This window comes from Elephas maximus, chromosome 2 (genome assembly GCF_024166365.1).
Source record: "Elephas maximus indicus isolate mEleMax1 chromosome 2, mEleMax1 primary haplotype, whole genome shotgun sequence".
Lineage (NCBI taxonomy): Eukaryota > Metazoa > Chordata > Mammalia > Proboscidea > Elephantidae > Elephas > Elephas maximus.
Window position 1 is genome coordinate 125,310,354 of NC_064820.1, and position 21,809 is coordinate 125,332,162.

Below are 21,809 nucleotides of genomic sequence, written 5' to 3' on the forward strand. Positions count from 1 at the left end.
GACCCAGGCATTCCTTGGCTTACAGCTACAGTATAACTGTCTTCACTTGTATAGGACACTACTCAGATTGAATTAGGGCCCATCGTACTCTGCTATGATCTCATGTGAATTTACCTGATAATATCTTCAAAGACTCATTTCCAAACAAAGTCAGATTCACAGGTACCAGGGGTTAACCAGCTAACCAGTTGCCTTTGAGTCAGTTCCCTTCGTGGCAGCCTATGTGTGCAGAGCCAAACTGCACTCCATAGGGTTTTTAAAGCTGTGATTCTTTGGAAGCAGATCACCAGGCCTTTCTTCCTAGGTACCTTGGATGGGTTCAAACCACCAACCTTTCAGTTAGTAGTGGGGGGCTTAACTGTTTGTGTCACCCAGGGACTCCTACCAGGGCTTAGAACTTCAGTATAAATTTTTGGGGGGCACAATTAAAAAATACATTTATGTGGGATGTGGGTGAATTGAAATGTGCCTGATGTGGTATGAGATAGTCAGGGCCTCTGGAGGGATAAGTGCCTGGCCTCTCTGTGCCTGAGTCAAATTCCTAGTGCAGTGCCTTACGGGGCAGAGGACAGGGCTGACCAGCTAGTTCAGATGATGGAGTCTACTCAAGGGACTGAGAGAGAGTCAGAGCCCAAACCAGGGTGATACCAGCAGGGCAGATGAGAGCTGGAGGGAACCCACAGGAGGGCTGGGTAGTGCCAGGGCAGGGGCTGGGGCCCTGAGCCATACCTGTGACTCAGGCTCCTGCGACTATGTGAAGGCAGATCAGCATCAGGGCCAGAAAGGCCACTGATGGGCCACATAGTGATTTTGTTCACACTGGAAAAATATCCAATTTTCAATTCACTTTATTTCTGTCTACTGAAAAGTTGTTGTAGTGAATATGCAAATATATGATATCTGTGATACTAATGGAGCCGCAGGCTTGTGCAGTATAAAACTCACAAAACCTGATAGGGCTAGGGTCACTCAGGATGGACTGACACCGATCTCACTCCAAAAACGATATGATGTACCTAACAAACACGTATCACTGTAGCAAGATAAAGTGCATTTACTTAAAAATAAAGGGGGGAAATGAGGCACAGGGAGAGGAAGGGTGGCTCCATGAGCAAGTTAGCGCCAAGACCATCATTAAATGGGTGGTTACCTTACAATGGAGGGAGCCTCCTAATTAAGGAAACCAGACGTTGTGATTAAGATTCCAGGTCAGTCTGAACCTTGAGGGGTGCTGGCTTGTTTTCTGGGGTAGCCAATTTCTTTCTGCCCATTCTTGCATTCTTCCCTGGGTGGTGCAAGGGGTTAATGCACTTGGCTGCACAGGTGCCTTGGGAGAAAGGCCTGATGATCTACTTCTGAAAAATCAGCTGTTGAAAACCCCAAGGAACACAGTTTTACTCTGACACATATGGACTTACCATGAGTCAGAATTGTCTCAACAGCAATGGGTTTGTTCTGGCATTGTCTGGGGGTCATCACTGATGTCCTTTAGCAGGCCTGCTCTGGGGTGACGGGGCTAAGGTGTCCAAGGTTGATAAGGGCTAATTCTGGGTGACAGGTAGTGCCTCCTCCTGAAGAGGTAGCCCAGAATACAGGGCAGAACATTCAATAAATGTTTGTTGAGTGAATGAATGATAGTTCCTCCTATTTCACCTCTTTATTAATTCTTGAGTCTATTCACTTATCTCTAAACACACAGCCATTCCTCAGTCCAGGTCACCGTCAGCTGTCACCTAGACCCTGCAACAACACCTCCCCCCAACCACCCCCAATCCCTGCCCTCTGTGACAGGCAGCCATGGTGCTCTTCCTAAATCCCATCCGGCTCCTCCCCTGCTTTCACCCGGGTGGCTGCTCCCTGCCTTCAGCATGATGTCCAAGCCTTTTTCTGTGATCCATTAGGCCCCCTGCCATCTGCTCTTGGTACCTCCCAGACTCACCTCTTGTTGCTCCCCTAATCTCTGCTCTGCTGGCTCCCTGACATTTTGGAGAGGGCTGAAAAAAATGTTAAAACCGCTGAACTTTCGGCCTTTTAAACAATAGCCAAGTCAGATGCTCAATAGCTATCCCTAACCCTCACTTCACCCTCACCCATCCCTGATGCCCACCCAGCCCCACTTTGGGCTCAGGGCTGAGGCAGAAGGGACAGGGGGCTGCTGTGCTTTAATTAAAATAACTTTAAAAAGCAGGCTTTACGCTCTATGTATCAAAATACCAGGATTTGTAAGCACAGTGCCAAGCTAACTCCTGCCCTCTGGGTGTTTGCATTAGCCTAGCAGTATCCTGCCTAGAAGTGGGGACGAGGAGGGAAGTTGAGGTCTGAGCCCACTGTCCCCACCATTGGGAGGGGGGCTATCCTGGACCTCCTAGGTAATTATAGCTCCTGAAGGCCCTGGGGCACCTTCCTCCACCCTGTAGTGACAGCCCAGCCCGTGCTGGCTCTGCTACTCTTGGCTGTTGGGGTACACAGGGGAGAGGACTTATAGCTATTTTCTGGGGCCTGCTTCATCTTTTGCATTCACTAAATGGACTCAAGGATTTTGGGGGGCGCACTCTCTGGGGATCCACTTGGTCCTGCCCAAGGCTGACCCTGCAGGGTCCTGGGGATTCTGCCAGATTCTCTTTCCTTCCCCAGAGTCCCACAGCTGTAGACCAGACTGCTGGGTAGGTCCTGTTTCCAAAGCAGTCAGGTCACCACTAGGTGGCCCCACTCAAACTGCACCTCCTGCCCTGTCTCCAGCTTTGCATCAAAGGGCTGGTAAATAGGGACACGCCCAGTCTCTCCTCACTCTCTAAGGGGAGGAACTTGGGGGGTTAGTCTCTGGGCCCAGATAGCTGCATGCCAACTGTGCCAAAGGGTACAGATGAGTGTCAACATATACAACACCCTCTGCACAGCATTGATTGATCTCGCCCCTCCCAGCTCTGAGGAATTCCCTAGAGAGACCAGGTGCTCAGAAACCCTGGCCAGCTGCTGTGGTGGTTGCCAGAGCCTCTAAGAGTCATCAGTAGTCAAGGAGGCCTCACGCCAAGCTGTGGAACTTGTTCCCCTTACACTAGAGCAGGGAACACAGGTAGGTGGGGGGCTACAGGGCAGACTGAGAGACCCCTGTTTAGAGAGAGCGGCTGCACTTCACCCACCTGCTCATCCCTTCAGTTACCTGTTCACCCAGCACAGATTTTTTTTTTGCTGTCCCTTCTGGGAAAAACCAGGTTCTGTCCTTGGGATGGGGGTGGCAGGCAGATAAGATCAGACTGCTGCAGGGGGCCAGGGATGTCCCTTAGAGCCATCCAGAGCCTAAAGAAGAAGTGGGGGAACACAAATACCTGGATGAGTGCATAGACATCATGTGGAGCCTCATTTGGCCATACTGAGGTCAGAGGTAACAGTCCACGTGCGATCTTGAGCCTGAGGAGTCCCTAAGACTGGCACTAGGCAGGCAGCACCTCCGAAAAGAAGCCTTCACTAGCTGGGAAGTTTTGGTCTTTTCCTCCGTGGATGAGGTTGCTGTGTAGAACTCTGTTCACTTGCCCATTTTCCTCATTAGGCAGAGGCCCCTTTGATATTCATGGTCCCTGGATCCCCAGCCTGTCCTCAGCTGGAGCAAATATTTATTGAGTGAATTTATGAGTGAACATAATAGAGACCTTACCAGAAGGGAGGTATGACTTTGTTCATACAATGGATTGAAATGTTGAAATGGGGAGGGGGTGGAGGTGTGGATCTCTCTGATGTGTGGCTGTTCAAGACGGCTGTTGATTCATTGAGTGAGGCACACTGGGTTCAGTGAGCTCTCCTACAGGTCACAATAGAGGGGCTGTCCATTGATTCATTTATGCATTCTTGTCTCCCACTTCCCATTTAGGCCCTGTGTGCCAGGCCCTCTGCTAGAGTTAGACACACAGTGTTGAGCAGGACAGAGGCAGTCCCCATCCCAGGAAGGCACAGAGGTGAAGGAGGAAGTCAGTGAATGGTGCCAGGCAGTATGGATAAAACTCATCCATGAGAGGCTATGGGGCCTGCAGCAGGGACCCAACTCAGGCTAGACCCAGGGAAAGCTTTTGGAGGGAACAATCTTTTGAGAAAGGAGTGTTAACAGGTAGGATGAATGACATTGTTCAAAGGCCAAGAAGTGAGATCTATTGTGTGGTTCATCCTGGGAGCTGAAAAACACCTGGGGTGGCTGGAGCGTTGAGTCTGAGGCTGCACATGACAAGATGATGGAGGCTGGTGTCTATCCTTGGGACGGTAGGACACTGTTGAGCAGATCTGTATGTGGAAATGACATGATCAAAATCACATTGCTAAAATATTACTCTGCCTGCAGAGTGGGGAAAAGATAGAGGGGGCCAGAGTCAAAGCAATGGACCAGGATGGATCATCCAGGTGAGAGATTGTGGTGGCCTGAATGTTGGATGTGGCAACAGGGTTGGAGAAGAATGAACGGATTGAGATTGATCCTCGAGGTAAGATCTCCAATGGGGTGGAGGGGTGCAGCGGAGAAAAGAGAAGTGACTGGGAGGTGGTGATTTCCTTTCCGGAGATATGGGAGACACTGGAGTAAAGCAGTTTGGGTGGGGTGTGGGGAGATGGTGAGCTCACCTATCAAGTGGTCATGAAGAAAGGGCTGTGGCTCTATGGGTCTGGAGTGGGCCTGGCTGAAGATTCAGAGCTGAAAGCCTCGGATTTACAAGGCCCAGCAGCCCCTGGAGGGCATGAGGGGATATCAGTGGTCAGCAGAGCAGCTCAGGATGGAGTCTGAGGCTCCTGAGGCCTGGGGCTTCCACAGAAGAGGCTGAGGTCAGACACAGCATCTTTTGGGTGGGGGGAAGTGGGGGAACAAGAATACACGAATGAATAAATGAATAAACACCTACCGCAAGGCAAGGGGCAGTGGAGACTAAGGAGCAGGACTTTGAACCCGTTTGTTCTGGCTCAAAACCCTGCTGAGAATTTGCATTTCTAACAAGTTCCCAGGTGTGCTAATGTTGCTGGTTAGGGACCAGTTATAAGAACCACTACTAGAGCAGTGGTTCTCAAAATTTATTACACATAAGAATCACCTGGGGATCTTGTTAAACTGTAGACGCTGGTTCGGTATATCTGGGGTGGAATGCAAATTCTCAGCAGGAGTTCCAAACGGAACGAACTGGGGTTCGAAGCCCTGCCAAGGAGACCTGATCATCAGCCAGTCCTGCCCCCGTCAGGGCCTCTGATTCCCAGCAGGAGTCCTGAATTACCAGGATGCTAAGGCCCCATGGAGGCCTTCTTTTTGCCTTTGGCTATTAAAAACCTACAGAGTGGGGCAAGGTATTGAGGGAACACTTTTCCCTCATAAAAAATAAGTCAGCCGATATTTCTTGAGCATTTACCATGTACCCAGTTTTGTGATAGAGGCTGAGGATATGATGAGGGGCAAAGACACATATAGTTCACATCCTTCTGGAGTGACAGACGTTAATCAAACATTCAACTGTATCAACTGTGGCAAGTGTTACAAAGCATATGGGGACATGAAAGGATGTTACAGCAAGTTTTGACTTGGTCCGGAAAGTAAGGAAAGATCCCTCAGCAGGGATCTGAAGAATTTAATTGGTGGTGGTGGGAGAGTTTTCTAGACAGAAAGAACAGCATGTTCCAAGGTGGAGTGGACAGAGAGAGTGGCCAGTTAGAGGGTATGGAGGAAGGTCAGCATGGCTGGAGAAGTGAGCAGTGGCCAAACCACGTGGGGCCTTATAGACCGCATTTAGGATGCTTCCTAAGAGCCGTACGATTCACTAAGCTGAGACAGATGGGTTTAGATGTGTATTCTGTGGCTGCTGCGTGGAAGAGAGATGGGAGGGAACAAGAGGGGATAGCCATCCTGGAGACTGCCGTATCATCCAAGTGAAAGAGGATGGAGGGAAATGGATGCATCAGAGAGAGATATAAGCGGTAAAACTGAACAAACTTGGGATATGGATGGGTAAGGTCTGGGGACAGGGAAGAGGGAAGTGCTGAGTGTGGCTTCAGGTTTCTGATTAGGTGACTGATAGAAGGTACCTTTCACTGAGGCAGGGAATATGAGGAGGCAGGAGGGCATGAACTCAGTATTGGACATATTGAGGATGTGGTGGCCGTGGACACTCAAGTGGAGAGGTAGACTGAGGGGTCAGTTATATGAACCTGAAGCTCAGGAATAAGGGCAGGGGGTGGCAAGAGAAATTTGTGAGTTGTTTGCTTACAGGGAGAAATTATAGAAAGAGAAGAGGAAAGCAGAGAGCCCAGGCCTGACCCTGGAGGAATCTTGGCCTTTAATGACCAGCAGGTAGAGGATGATGGGCTGGGGAAGGAGACTGGCCAGAGGTGCCCAGAGAGGATGGGGGAAACCAAAGGTAATGAGTGTTCCAGGGAGACAGTGGCTAATGGTGTCAAGCGCTCCTGGGGCCTTGGAAGGCAATAGCTGTTGAATTTAAACATGTGAAGGTTATAGAGGAGCCCTGGTGGTATAGTGGTTAAGGCACTCAACTGCTAACTGAAAGGTTGGTGGTCCAAAACCAGCAGCAGCTCTGTGGGAGAAAGATGTGGCAGTCTGCTTCCACAGAGATTTATAACCTTGGAAACCCTATGGGGTCGCTATGAGTCTGAATCAACTGGATGGCAGTGGGTTGGTTTGGTTTGGGAGGTCATAGAGAATTTGTTGAAATCTGGTTTGGTGTCGTGAGGGGTCAAAAAGTCAACTGCAGGGGCCTGAGGGGTGGGAAGGAGGTGAAAACGTGAAGACAAATGCTCTTTCAAGGAATTTTACTGTGTTTGGGGAGAAGAGAGACACCACAGTAGTTAGTGAGGTCGAATGAGGGTTTTGTTTCCATAGTAGAGGCTTGAACATATTTATAGGCTAGTTAAAATGGCGAGGTCAAACATTCAGGAGAGAGAAGGGATGATCCACAGGGCAAGCTCCTGAGAAGAGGAAAGGGATGGGGTGGGGGGGACCTAGGCAGATAGTGGGAAGCCCCTGTGGCATAACAGGGGGAATAAAAAAAGCAGATGCAAAAAGGTATTGGTTGGTTTTAGAGCTCCTGCTGGTGGCTGACAAAGGGCGGAACAGTAGTTAGGACTTTTAAACGTGTCCTACGCATTTCTTTGTGTGTTTGTGCCTTCCCCAGGTCTGGGCTGTCCATCTGGCGGGCGTGCCACAGGGAATATCCACACTTGGCCTGAGTTGAAGCTGGGCACCTCCTGCTCTGGGCTCTGCTCCCTGATGAGATTCTCAGACTGTGTTTCCCCTCATTCATTACAAGGAAGGTTCACAGAACAGGCGTGGGAAAATGCTCGGCCACCAGGGCTTTATCCTGCTCAGGCTAAGGTTTGCTGCATCTCTGCCTTCATTCTCTCCCAAGCTGGACTGGCTGATGCTGGCCAGTGTTGTAAAGGTCTGGGCAGACCCAGGGCTGACTCCAATGGCCCCAGGCTGTTGCACCCCAACCCCTCCAGTCTTTCATTAGTTCCCTTCTCATCATTAAGCCCACCCCTCTTCCTACACACACCCCCAACACACAGAACGAGTGCCTGACCCACGGGTTGTGGACAGTCTGAATACCCCGGGGAGCTCAGCCCTGGAGGCGGACCTCCCAATCTTGGTTTCTAGGGGGTGGACCTCAGGTACCTGGTCTGTTCGCCCCTCCCGTGATACCCCAGCCTCCTGTAACGTGGCAGAGGTGGGGGAGGGACACAAGAAGCCCCAAGGACCGAGCAGGACCACTGAGAAAATGGGCACTAGCGAGGACTGGGAGCCCGCCAGCATGCGGGGACGCTCCCCTTACAGCATCCGTGCTGGGCGTGCTGACTCTCACAGGTGGGAGCTGGCTGAGGCGAAGCGAGCGCGACGTACGTGCGGCGAGCGGCGGGCTGCATGAAGGTCGCGGGCGGCCGGCTCCAGCCTGGCCCGAGGCCCGCTGCCCTCTTCTCGCGCAGTCGGACGGCCTGGGCCTCCCGGAGGGAGCCGGCGGTGGCGACCCCTGGCCGCGGCTCTCGGGGCACGGAGCCAAGGGCCTGGCCGGCATGGGGTGGACGAGAGGTGGGGACGTGGCGGCGGCTCAAGCGGGCGGAGCCGGACCGCGGCAGGAGGCGGAGCCGCCGGGGGAGGAGGTGCTGAGCCGGCCGGGCGGTGCCGCGGGAGGTTCTGGAAACGCCGGGAGCGGCGCGCGTCCAGGTGAGCGCCTGCCCGCCGGTCCGCTGTGGGCTGGGGCGCAGGCCGGTTCGGAGGGCGCTGCGTGCTGCCGTGCCAGGCAGAGAGTTGGGGTTAGGGCCGGGGTCGCGCCTCCTGCCGTCCGGGAGCGCCTTGGCCGCGGTCTGCAGCGTAGTCCGGGCCGCAGCCCCACGCCCTCGCCCTGTTTCCACCACCCTCTGGGGTCCTGTCTGGCCGCCTGTGTCCCCTCTCCGAGCTCAGGGTGGGGAGGTCAGCGGCGCTCTTCCTGCCGGTTTTCTTGGCGCCTGAGTCTGGCTGGGCGGGGAACTTGGCCGCCCTGCCCTGTCAGGTTACCCGGGAAGGGGTGGCCCGGCCCCCAAGTGCTGTCGCAGCTGGAATTGGGCGGGGTGGGGGGGGGGGGGCGTCGTCCTGGCCCTAAGGGGCCGTGTAGTGTTCGTGGGGTCCAATCCCAAAAAGGACTGGGAGTCTGTGGTGTTGGCCCGGCAGGGCCCAGCTAGGTGCCCATTAGACTGGCTGATTATATCAGAAAGCCTTTTTTCCTCTGTAGACATCCCTGTGGAAGCCTGTGTTGTTTTTTTCTCAGCAGCTGCGGAGACTTGTGGTGATTAGTTAACTAATTCAACAAACGGACCCTTCCGTGTGCCAGACACCGCAGGGAGCTAGCCCAGTGAGGCAGACAGACTGGAAGAGGGGGAAAGTGTGGTGAGTGCTGTGCCGGGATGGAGTAGGTACTGTAAATACTTGGCAGAGGGATGGGTGGGTGTCTCGAGCCAGAAGACTTCCTGGAGGAGGTGACCCATGAATTGGGTTGGTCAGATGAAGGCTGGAGAAAAAGTAACCTGGACAGAGGAACAGCCTGTGTGTGGGCAGACCTGGGCCAGCATCATCCTTTGTGGCACTCTAGTGGAAGCAAAGTGATGGAGAAGGGGCACTTTATGGGAAAGCTGCCCATGAACCCTATCTGCAAGAACCTGAAGTGGGAGGACAGTGCCTGGCACTGTGCCCTGCACGTGGATCATGCCCTTGCAGCCTGAGTGCATTAGGGCACTTCCTGCCCCAGACATTGCTGGGCAGCAGAGGTGGGCCTCTGGCCTCTGTGTTCTGATCTAGCACCTTTAATATGGTGTAGGAAAGCACTGGGGTCCCTCCCAGGACTTAGGCTGGTGTCTTTTGCTGTAGAGTGACACCTAAGGCCTATGCTTCTCAGTGTGGGCCATCATGGACCCAACAGACCCAGCCTTCTTGCAGGAGATCCTGGCCCTGAGAGTCAGGGTTGGGGGGCATCGCTTTGTAGCTCAGGGTATTCTTAAATGTCCCAGACTCTGCAGAGATCCATTGTCCACCTAAGATTTTACAAAATGTTTTCACAAGCTGCTGCTTGTTCTCAGCCTGTATCATATCTGGGACAATAACCAAAAAAACCAAACCCAGTGCCGTCGAGTCGATTCTGACTGATAGTGACCCTATAGGACAGAGTAGAACTGGCCCGTAGAGTTTCCAAGGAGCGCCTGGCGGATTGGAACTGCTGACCTTTTGGTTAGCAGCCATAGTACTTAACCACTGTGCCACCAGGGTTTCCTCTGGGACAATAGGTTCCATGATTTAGTTCTCTGTTGTAAGACCCAGGATTTCCTTTGGCTTGTACTTCAACTGCCCTGAAATGTCCAGGGTTCAGTCTCTCACTGCGGTTTCTGAGTCTCAGGGTCCAGCCAGCCTCTGCTCACTTCTCCCCAGTCACAAGATGTTTGGGCTTTGAATTCTTTTCTTCCGGGGTCTTTGTGTTCTCATATGGCCAAGCCTGTCCACTGTGTGGCCCAGCTAAGGAAGCCACGTAGCAAGGATGGAGTGAGTTGGCTGGGGCCTCATCCCAGAGATGCTGCCACCCTAGCTCTTGGAGAGCCTGGCAGGCAGACATGGTGACGACTGAGCTGAGGCATTGGCTGTGGCTTCTGATAAGCCCTCCTGCCCTGTGACAGCCTTTGAAATTGACTGCCTGGAAGAGCATTTGCTTTGCCACTGAATTAGCTTGGTCATAGCTGATCTCCGTTCATTCCTTGAGGACCTCCTGTGTGCCTGGCTTCTGCCTGGAGTGTACCTAGGACGAGACATGAGGGAGGAAGAGAAAGAAACAGCGGCGGCAGCGGTGGTGCTATTCTTGCCCGTGGGTAGCCAGCCCATAAGCTCTCTGAGGTTGCTGCGTAGTGCTGGCAAGGGAGGGGCTGGGTGAGTGAGTGCTCATCAGAGGGAGGGACTGTGTGGGAGCAGCCCTGAGGAATGAGTGGGGGCAGGGAATCTGGGGTCTTCTTATTTCCTGAGAGAGCCTCACTGTTTGCTCTGCCCTCCTACATCCTTGGGAGGGTCTGAGGCAGAGTGCAAGACCTTGGCTGATTTGTGGCCACGCTGGCTGATAGTGTGCAGAGGGCTGTTGGGTGTGTCCCTGGCTTCTGGGATCTGTCAAGAGTTTAATTTTACGCAGATGGAGGTTGGCAGGAAATACTGTGATGCAGGCACGTGCAAGCCCAGACAGAGTGCTGGAGCAAGAGTTAAAATTTGAAAGAGCTGCTTGAATCTAGCAATTTGGACTTTGAAGTGTTCCAGGATGGAACATCATCTTGTCCTGGAGTAGGGAGGGCTGGTGGGCCCTGCAATCTCTGGGGTTTTATGCTGGCATAATGGGTTCTGCAGCTCAGATGGGATCTGTCTGGAGCTTGGTCCCAGACCAGTGTCTGCTCTAGACCATTCAGGGCGTGCTTGCTAGACCTGGTGCTTTTGAGGGCCAGGGTGTGGCTGAGATCCTGTAACCTAGTGCTTGTCTCAGCTTGGAGCGAGCAGGTCAAAGGCGCAAAAGTAAATGAAATCCTGGCATATTGTCCCAGTCCCCTGCTGTTTGCCAGCAGAACTTTCCTTCCTTGGTGAGCTTTAGAGCCAGTGATCGACCAGTTCCAGGGCCTGTCCCTTGATGATCATTGTGCCGCATTACGTTTGGCTCTAGTCTCTCCTGAATTAAGTCTATTACAACTCTTCTGGCACTCCTGGGACATGGGGTTTGCCTAATTTTTGCCTTGTTTGCGTCATCACTGTTCTCTAGGCTAGGCCTTCCCCCTCTCCCAGGGATTGGCTGACTTGTGCTGGAAGCTGTCTGCTTCAGGTCCACTGATGTTCCTCTGGTGCCCTTGGTGCTGATGATGCCCACTGATGTGTGTCTGCTCATTCAGTTCTTACAACAGCCCTATGAGGTGTGGTCCTAATTTTACCTCTATTATGTGGATGGGGACACTGAGGTCCAGAGAGACCTGCAACCTGTCCAAAGTCACAAAGCCAGGAAGTGGTGGTAGAGTGGGGATTTAAATCTGTGTCTGTCTGACCCCAGGGCAGGTGTGCCTGCCCACTGTACTGTACTGCCTTGCCCTCAGCTGAGCTGGTTGGTCATCTGTGAGGGCTGTGATGTGTGGGGCAGGAGTGACTGCTCACCTGAACTCAGGGAACCATGTTGCTGTCCTTTCTCTGGTGGGATTTAGGCAAGGATGTCATGAAGCTGCTTTGTAAACCTGTGGGGTGACCCAGGATAAAGTCCTTGGCCAGGGCAAAGTGCGGCTCCCCCATTTGGGAGGCCCTTGTGCAGTTAGGCAACAGATATTGAGTAGGATTGGGTGGCAGCAATATCTAGTAGAAAGTATGTTTTAGGAGTCCCATTACTAGGTTTGAGTCTTGGTTCTACCATTGATTTGATTTCGGATGTCACATGTGGAGAAATCCCTCTCTCAGCCCCAGTTAACTATTTTATTTGTGAAATGGAGGTAATTATCTAATGTATAAGGCTTTGGTGAGGATTAGATGGTAGATATGAAAGATTTTTGGAAACACAGATAGTGGCTCTTTTAGCCTAGGTTCTCAGAAAACAGAGCTTGAGGCAGAGTGTGTTTAATGCTTTGTCGGAAGGTGCAGCTGCAGGACAGCAAGGGTGAGGGAAAAGAAGAGTGAGATAGGGAAGGCTGGGAAGCAAATACAGGGCTGTGCTTTAGCACGCTGGTCACTGCTGCTCAGAGTCATACTAGTTGTTCAGTCATTCAGGACTTATCTGGCTGAGTTCTACTGAAATTTTAGTACCTCAGAACAGTTAGTCATGGGGGAGGCCCAGAGGGAGGAGTTTATCTCCTCTCGTCTTCTGTTCTTGATTGGTCAGAGTTGCCTCAAGAGGGGTTAATGCCTCCTTACTCCTTGGTTGCACCACCAGAGCCTTTGGTAGCCACTGGAGGGGCCAGATGCTGTACCCTGTAGTGTAGTGCAGCACTTCATCTGAGTCTGGAAGTACTGGGAGGAGCCAGGCACTCTGGCATGGGCCTGAGGCAGAGCCGGTGGCTGAGGGAGATAAAAAAATACAGGTGAGGCTAAAACAGTATGAGGCAGTAGGTAAGGAATATCTGATACAGTGGTGTATGAATTTTGTGTTTGCGTGTAGTCCCTTCTTGTGAGCTAATCATACCCAGTTTGCTGAGTCTCTGCCAAACCCAGCTTGACGTTGTATGTCAGTTTTATCAGCTCTCTCTTCTACTTCAATGCCCGGTTACTGAAGCAGCAGACTTTGTGATGGAAAGGGGGAAATCAATGTGTTTCTGTACCTGATAAGGAAAGTGTAAAGAAACAGATGACCATCCAGTCATCATCAGTAAGTTCTCGGCGAAGGAGAATATTTTCTGCATGAAATAGTAGTTTAAAGTATGAAACCTGGAGTCATGAGATGGGGCTGAAAGAGTCAGAGTCAGAAAGGTCCTTTGAGCTAAGGCATTTGGACTTTATCCTGAGGGCCGTGGAGAGCTTTTGGAGGGTGTCTGGTCAGGGGGCAGAGGGAGTAAATGAGGAGCTTCAGTAAACCCACTCAGGCTACTGTGTACAGCAGAGGTGGGGGGTGGTCCTGGATGAGATGTGGACAGCCAGTGCAGGTGGGGACCCGGTAGCTGCCAGGGGGAGGTAGGGGAGGCTTAGACCAGGATAATGGTTGAGGCTTGGCTTTAGGAGAGGAGAATAGGGTGCCTCCTATCTCCTTTCCAGGGGTGCTGGTGCCTGTGGCTTGTGGGCCTGATGGACATCTGTGTGCTTTGGTGGTCGGGCATCCTGGGACCTCTGCACAGCTCCTTCAGATGCGGCTTGTGTCAAGTCCACCGAGCACGCAAGGTCCTCTGCTCTGCCTTCTGGAATTGGCAGCACCATTGTGAGTCAGGGCCACTGGGGGGAGCCCTGTTCAGGCAAGTTTTGCCCCTTCACAGAAGGCAGGCAGGCTCTTGTTCAGTGCCCAGCAAGACCTGTTTGTTCTCAGCAAACCCATGTTCTGTTTCTAGGCTGCTAAATACATTGTTAAAACTCGAGCTGCTGTATTTGGATTGCAGCTGGGAGCTTGGCAGAAGGTCCTGCCCAGTGAGGTAAGGGGAGAAGCTAAGGACATAGCTTGCAGCTGGAAACATCTTTTCATGGCCATTTGGCCAGCTTTTAAACATCCTTTCCAAAGAGCAGGCTTGGAGGGGCCTCTGGTTATGTGTCTTGGAATTGCCCAGCACTTAGAAACAGGGTCAGTCGTCTGGTGGGTGAATCACTGCTGCTGGGGTGTTGGCAGACTCTGGGTGACCTACCTATGGGGGTACAAACTCTGGGGCTGCCACATCCTGTTGGAGTCCATTTGAGAAGGGCCTACTTTGGTTCCTTTTCATTTGAAGCATATCATAAAATATTTTCAATGTTTGTATATAATTCCTTTTTCTAAAGATTAGGAAATACAAATAAAGGGTAAAATAAAATCACTTCACCAAGGTCCAACTAGGTTTATGACTATCTTACAAAAATGGAATCATAGGACCCATATTATGTAGGAGCCTGCTTTTCTCCCTTATCAGCGTATTTGGATCTTCCCTCTGTGTCAATATACGAGCATCATTCGTTTATAATGGCGACATAACAATCCATTATGTGGAAGAAGTGTAGTTTCTAAAATCTATATTTTTCTGTCTTAAACAAATCTGTGACTAAGTACTAGGAAGCATTTCTTTCTGAGGGTTGCCAGGAGGGCTTTTGGCAGCACTAGTGCTGGTGGTGCAGTGGTTAAGAGCTTGGCTGCTCCTTGGAAACCCTGTGGGGCAGTTCTGTGCTGTCCTATAGGGTTGCTATGATTCAGAATTGACTTGATGGCAGTGGGTTTGTTTTTTTTCGGTTTGGGCAGGCACACATACTTCTACCTACTCTGTCCTAAGTGAGCGCTGGGTGTTACGTATGAGATGGGATGGGGGGCATGTAGGTGCCTGGCCTTTCCCACACCGTGGGGCATAGTCCTCCCTGGATGCTGCCCCATCCCAACTTAGCCCTGATTAGATGCTTTTCTGTACAATGCCTTTTGTATCCAGGGGCCCAGGATCAGGAGCAAAGGGGTAGGGTTCCAGGGTACCCCTTCCTGGGGTGGCAGTGTGGCTGTAGCAGGCTGGGAGCTGCTGGGGTGCCCAGCTCTCTGGGCCAACAGAGTCATCATCCCCTCTCCCTGGCCAGAGCAGGACTTTGCAGGCTCTTGGTAAATCATTTTTCAAAATCCCATCTGTGATTCTTTGGGGCTCTGCCTCCAGGCCAGGATTCATGGATGGGCTCAGTCTAAGCCACACAGCACATTCCAGAGAACTGACAGCTGGTATTCATGTAATGAAGAAACCTGGCTGTTTTTTCCTGAGTGCTGTAAGCCACAAACCGTGGACCGTATCACCAGGGTGATTTGAAAGGAATGGAGAGGCTTCTCCTTCCCCTGGATTTGTTACCTGCTCTCTGAAGAGGTATGTAACTGCAACTAGTGACACAACAAGGGCCCCCAAGTCCCAACCATGTGTAGTCTGGTCTCCTGCCTGGAGCCTGCTTTTCCACTGTCCCAGCTCTGAGGGACAGCTGGCTGGTCCCTCACTACTCACAGATACTTTCTTCTGGCCCTGGGTTCTTTCTGCCTGTCGCCTCCGTACACACACATACAGGAGATGCTCTCCTGAGCTGCTCAAGCCTATGTAGGTGCAAGGAACAGACACCTATCCCTTTAAGTGGAAGTGGCTTATGTAAGCAAGAGCAGAGGCCTTCTAGAATCCTGGGGCTGAGAGGGTGGTATGGTCAGGCTTCCGGGAGCAGGCCTGTGGCTAGAACAGGGAAAACATGCAGATTTCACCTTCTCTCAATTACTTGCCTTCCTCTGACTCCTAACTACATGACAGAGCCCTTAGCCTAGTACTCCCTACCCTGCAGCAGGTTCTGGGTTGAAAGGCCTTGTCCTATGTGTCTCTGTGCCCCCAACTCCTAGTGTAGTGACAGGCTTGCTGCCAGTTCTGCAGACCTTTGGCAGTGGCAAGACTAATGGGGCCAAACACTTATTCCCTTGTTTTATTGGTACAGGCACCTGTCTAGGGGTGGGAGTTGTGGTTGGGCTTCTCTCACCCTAACGTGGAACCGTTAACAGGTTGGGATTTCTTCTGAAAGGATGAGGTGAGTAATGGTGGGTGTGACTGTGTGTCTGATTGACTGTGGCAGGCAAAGAATTGATGGATGGGCGTTAGTCAGCTCAGATAAGGCTTACATTTTGGGGGAAGCATCTGTATTTCTTTTGTTTTAGTACATTTCCATTTGTACACTCCACTGGGTTTGGCTGAAATGGAAGTGGGAAGAGGAAGGGCTGGCAGAACCAGGCCCAGATGGGTGCTGATCCTCTAGCCGGGTACCTCAGGTAGGACCAGCTTATCTCCTGGGCATGCTGTGGGCTGCATGGCCGAGCTGGGAGCTGATGTCTAAAGTTTCCATTGTGAGTACGGATCAGTTGCCAGTGGGGCTTGCCCCAGGTTGTGCCTGCTGCACTGGAAAGTGTCTCTGGCTCTTTGTAGGTTGACGAGAAGACAGAAGCTGGTCTCTTCCCCATGTTACCAGTCCAGCCCAGCCTGAGGTTTTGGCTGACAGTGGCTTATTCATCTTTGTATCCTGAGTGCCTAGCTGAGTGCCTTTAGTCAATATTTGTGGCTGGCCAGGGAGGACAGTGTCTGCAGAGGAGCCTCACTACAGAAAAAGCAGTGTCTGCCTGAGATTGCCCACCCCCCGACCGTTCTCCTGTGTTGACAGGTGCAGACTGGCAGGGCTCAGATTTATTCCTCTTCTGGCTGGCCATTTGCTGAATGCCTCACCTTGGGGGTGGGTCCCCTGGGTCATATACCACATTGTGTCAAGTTCTCTTTCTGTCACTGTAGCTCCTTACTGTCATGGGCAGGGGCTGTGTGTTATATCTGGGTCCCTGGCATCTGACACTCTCCCGGCACATGTGTTGGAAGGAAGGATCGAACCAGACAAGCAGTCGGTGAAATGAGAATGGGTGGGTCAGAATCAGGAACTGACAGACTGTTAGAACCAGAGTGACCCTACTCCTGCCATGGCTTAGCCTTCTCATGTGGAACTGAGAGGGGTGGGACCTCTCCTGAGGGCAGGTCATCTGCCAGAGGAGGGGCCATAATTGAGCACAAGTCACTGGTTCCACACCCCACACTCTTTCCAGTGGTGATCCTGAATATGCTCCTTAGCTTCTGTGAGCTGGGCCAGGATTTTGGCATGTTTGAATAGATGCGTATATTTATACACGTGTGTGTGTCTTTTCACATAAGTTGCTCTTTCTATAGTTGATCTAATGAATGTTACTAAATGCCTTACAGACACTGACCTCTGTGACCATGAGACTCCAGGTGTCCATGCTGCTGATGGCCTGGTTTGGTGTCCTGCGCTGTGTGGGGGCCGAATTCTTCACCTCCATCGGTATGGGCCAATAGGGTTATCACCTATCTGAGCTACCCTTGGCTCAAATGCCAGGGGATAACGTTACCAGAAACCTGTTCTCACTCAGGGCAAGATGGCCTCATCTGCTGGTTTCCACCAGTTCTAGGGAGAGCAGAGCTTGCAGAATTGCTGTTTTTCCTTCTGAGGTCCTGATGAGCTGGATGTCCTGGGAGCCAGCTGTCTGCATTGGGCCTTGCTCCCTGGGAAGTGCAGGCTGCTCCTGGACTGCCTGGCCTTTCTAACCACCCTTCTCCTGGATCAGAGAGTGATTCTGAGCAGAGAACACTCTGCGGCCCAATGCACTTCTCCCAGACACTCCTTTGGGCACTTCTGCCTCTCTGCCTGAAGCTGGGGGCCAGGATCCTATGAGTGCCTAGGGCCCCTGTAACTCTAGGTCCCCACCATCACAAGACAGTGACACTCCCCTGGTTGGTGTCCTCTGCCCCAAGGAAACAGCCAGACATCCATCTGTTTCTCACTGGCCCCTTCTCTCTCTTGCAGGGCACATGACAGACCTGATTTATGCAGAGAAAGACCTGGTGAAGTCTCTGAAGGAGTATATCCTTGTGGAGGAAGCCAAGCTCTCCAAGATTAAGAGGTGTTTTACATCTACCTCGAGTCAGCCCCTCTGCCCCCCCAGGAGCCCATCCAGGGTGCCCATAAGAGGGAGCCCTTGAGAGAGAGAAGCAGGGCTGGATTGAGGGTTACTTCATGCCAGTCCTCCAGAGTGTAGTACATGGGTTAAGGAGTCACGGTTTTTGTTTTTCTTTTCTAAGAGCCTTTTTGCTTACATTGGGCTCTCACATCTTATCTAGATTAAAGGGCTTGAAGTATCAGTGGGTAGTTACCGTGTTTATTATTACCTGTAGATGAAAAGGGCCCTGGATCTCACCATGGAAATTACCACAGGTTAAGAACTGTGTGGGTGGGCATGCTAATCTTCCTTTTCCTCTGGTTCCACAGTTGGGCCAACAAAATGGAAGCGCTGACCAGCAAGTCGGCAGCTGACCCTGAGGGCTACCTGGCTCACCCTGTAAATGCCTACAAACTGGTGAAGCGGCTGAACACAGACTGGCCTGCACTGGAGGACCTTGTCCTGCAAGACTCGGCAGCAGGTGAGGAGCGGTGAGCAGGTGTTTAGGTGAGCTGGTATGTTTGTGTGCTTACTCCTGGTGTATGCATGCCTGCACCTGTCTTGGGTCTTGGTGTGGTGGACATGTGTAGTATGTGAACATGGACCCTTCTAGTCCCATGGCTCTCTCCTTTTTCTGTGGGACTTAGCAATTGGCTGTCCTAGTTTATTTATTTGTTTGGTTTTTATGAATATAGTCCCACATCCAATGCTATACCCGTTAAGCAATAAAGAAACCAAAACCTGCTGCTGTTGAGTTGGTTCTGACTCAAGGCAACCCCATGTGTTAACAGGGTAGTACTGCTCCATAGGGTTTTCTTGGTTGTAATCTTTACAGAACGAAGCCTGACAGTGCAGTGGTTAAGTGCTTGGCTACTAACTGAAAGGCCAGCAGTTCAAACCTACCAGCCTCTCCGTGGGAGAAGCCTGTGGCAGTCTGCTTCTGTAAAGATTTACAGCCTTGGAAACCCTATGGGGCAGTTCTGCCATGAATTATAGGGTTGCTATGAGCTGGAATCTACTTGATGGCAACAGGTTTGTTTTTTGTTTTTGTTTTTAATCTTACAGAAGCAGATCGCCTTTTTTCCTGTGGTGCTGCTGGGTGCGTTCGAACTGCCAACTTTTGGGTTAATAGTTGAGCACAAACCATTTGTGCCACCCAGGGACCCCCATTAAACAATAACTCCTCATTATTCCATCCCCAAGGAGATCTCGTGGCACAGTGGTTAAGTGCTTAACTGCTAAGTGACTCGACAGCACACAACAATACGTGTTTTTGTGATAAATTACAATTCTTAATCCAATTACCTAGTGATAAGCACTATTAGAACCTCAGTCTTTCGACATATGCATATACATTTTTTAAAAAATGGAGTCTGGTATATACTAGGGGATGCAAGCTCACTTGCTGTCAGGGACCAAAGTGTTAATAAAAATGAGGGAAAATGGACTGGCTGCGGAGCCAAAGCAAGCTGCAGAGCCTGGCCTTATCTAAATTCATTCCCATTGATACCTTTTACAAACAAAACATGTCAAGTCATTGGATGTGGGATTGTTTCCAAATTATCAGCAATCTTGCATGCCCATTCCTGGTTATTTTCTTAGGAACAATTCCTAGGCGTAGTATTACTTACAGATGAGAATGTGAACTTTTTAAAGCTCTTAACTGTGCATGGCACTTTTATTGTGGTAGTACTTCCCATGTCTAACACTGTCCTCTCAGAAGGAAGTGATGGTGGGCCCCCGACCCCAAGCCCAGGCTCTGCCCCTGGCCTCCCCTAGACACCCTCCCCAAGCTGGGAGTGCTGATTAACTTCAGACTAGTTGTCTCTGTGGCTGAGGCGTTTCAGTCCATGTGGCCAGACTGGGCTGGGCTTGGCTGGGGACAGAGGTGCCTCCAGGGAGGGACTGGTGAACTCAGCCGCTCTGGAGATGTGCCCAGTGAGCTCACTGCTCCAGAAGCCACAGCTGCCTTTCCCAGAGCCCTGCCTCCCAGCCTGGGCCTGTGGCTCAGAACAGTCTTTTCTGCTTTTGCGGTAGGAGACTAAGCCCTAAGCCTGTCTGAGATGACCTTCTGCCCTCCAGTCTTACTCTCCACACTCCCAACCCCCACCACCAACATCCGGTTCCTTTAGAAACCCTTATAATTACTGGAGGGAGGCAGGATAGGCCCAGAGAGCAAGCAGTAGGATATTTTCATCTCTCTCAGAGTTCTTGCCCATGAAATGAGGGGGCCACGCTGGCAATGTAGTTTCTGGGAACGTGTTGTTTTTCTCTTCCTGGATTCTAAACTCTTAGAGTTCCTGGCATTGCAGCCATGAGGAAGACAGGGTTGCATCTTGGTCCCTGGGTCCCCAGGCACAGCTACAAGTGAGTGTTTGAGCCTGAGGTCATGCGAGTGAGTGGCAGTGGGTACTGCTGCTTTTGGGAGGAACTCAGGGAAGGAACAGCCTAGGAGTTCCCCTCCCAGTTCTCAGCTACAGGCAGAATCGAAGCCCCTGAGTCAGCATGGCAGGGCCTGGCTCCTCCCTGGAGTGCTAGGCTTATAGGAGGCACATATCTTGCTTTACAGCTAGGGCTTGGGGTCCCAAAACAGCCTCCTTGGAGTAGTTCTGTGGGCAGCGCCTCTCCCAGGCTCCAGGCTATGGTCTTGAGCACCACATTTGGGGAACTCTTGCACCAAGCTCGTTGTAGATCTGAGGAGTAGGAATACCATAGAGAGCAAAGCACGGCCCAGTGTGGCCTCTCTGAGTTGCTCACACACCTTGGTGCTCGGCCTGGCAAGATAGTCCCTAAGCTGGTAATTGGGGGTGGGGTGAGACAGTACCAAGTGCCCCCAGGACTGCCATCCCCTTTCTGGATGCTAAGGGCCAGTGGTCAGTAGTGAGTGGATAGCTGGGCTCTCTGAGTTGACCTCCCCTGTCCTTTGAGCTCCTCACCCTGAGATGTGGGCTGGAATCCGTGGTTACCTGGACAGCCCAGTAAACAGGGATCAAAGTTTCCCAAGTGATTCATTTTCCACTGGGGAGTCGATAAACCAACCTCCCAAGTTCTCTCCTGTGTCCCTCTTAATTACCCTTTCTGACCATTCTCTGTCTGCTGAGTCTGACTGAGTGCTTTGGAGTGAAGACTCCAAGACTCCCAAATGTTAACCAGTGTATGGGGCCATTTCTGTTCAGTTTCACAGACAGTAGGTACAGTGAGGACTAAGGAGAGGTCCCCATGGACTGGAGCCATCAGGGAGGGCTTCCTGGTAGAAGGGGTAGCAGCCTTTGAGGGAGGATTCAACTAGCCAGAATCTCTTTAATGGGTGTTTCTCTGGTCCCTGGTGGAATTTGTCCCTGGATCAAGTGTGGTCTTTCATTTGGAAGGTTTTATTGCCAACCTGTCAGTGCAGCGGCAGTTCTTCCCCACTGATGAGGATGAAACAGGAGCTGCCAAGGCCCTGATGAGGCTTCAGGACACGTACAAACTGGACACAGACAAGATTTCCAGAGGGGAACTTCCAGGTAACTTATCCAGGCTATCCATTTATCCAGGCTATGCCTGTCCTATGTGTGTCTTGTTGGTGGCTGGACAGGGTTGGAGCCACCACAGACTGGTAATCTCTACCCTCCGGTGCACTATCACCTCTGGGTAACTCTCTTTTGCTTCGCAGTCGGTGCCAGTCTCCCATTCCCAACCCCGCCTGGCCGCTTCCCTCCTGTGCTTAGCAGAGACCCTCTCCTGCGTCTCTGAGAAAGCCAGGGCTATTGGTCAGGCTCTGCCCCCACAGCACCACAGAGATCTGCGTCCAGATCCTCCTTCATTCCCTTCCCTCCTGTTCCTTCATGTCCAAGGCTGATACCCAAACCCATTGCCCCCTGTCCTGTGCCCACCTCAGTTACATTCTCTGCACCTGTTTGTTCTGTTTCCTGCTCTCTGGACTCTTGCCTCTGAGCTCAACATTGGCTCTGTTCTCGCTCATCTTACAAACACCGTTCCTCAAGAGCCAAAGCTCTTGTGAGTCTCTGCTGCCGATTAATCTCTTCTCCCCTCTTGGTTAGGGTGCTGGATAGCCTTGACCACCTTCTCTGCTGTTTTCTTAGATTCTTCTGGAAGTGATTGTCTTCATCCATGACTTTAGTTTCCACCTATGTTCTGTTTTACATGTTCAATCAGAACATTTTC

General features: G+C 51.6%; 1 protein-coding gene across 13 annotated transcripts in view; it reads left to right on the forward strand.

The window, feature by feature from the left end:
• P4HA2 (prolyl 4-hydroxylase subunit alpha 2) overlaps positions 1–21,809 on the forward strand; it is a 287,775-nt gene that overhangs the window by 246,782 nt on the left and 19,184 nt on the right. For 3 of the 13 annotated variants that reach the window (XM_049872799.1, XM_049872788.1, XM_049872698.1), the window contains exons 3-6: positions 16,888–16,987; positions 17,510–17,606; positions 17,972–18,123; positions 21,011–21,148. In XM_049872799.1, the coding sequence (XP_049728756.1) occupies positions 16,906–16,987; positions 17,510–17,606; positions 17,972–18,123; positions 21,011–21,148 (469 nt within the window). In that variant the 5' untranslated portion in view covers positions 16,888–16,905. The other 10 variants (XM_049872707.1, XM_049872737.1, XM_049872753.1 and 7 more) reach the window with 10 other exon arrangements.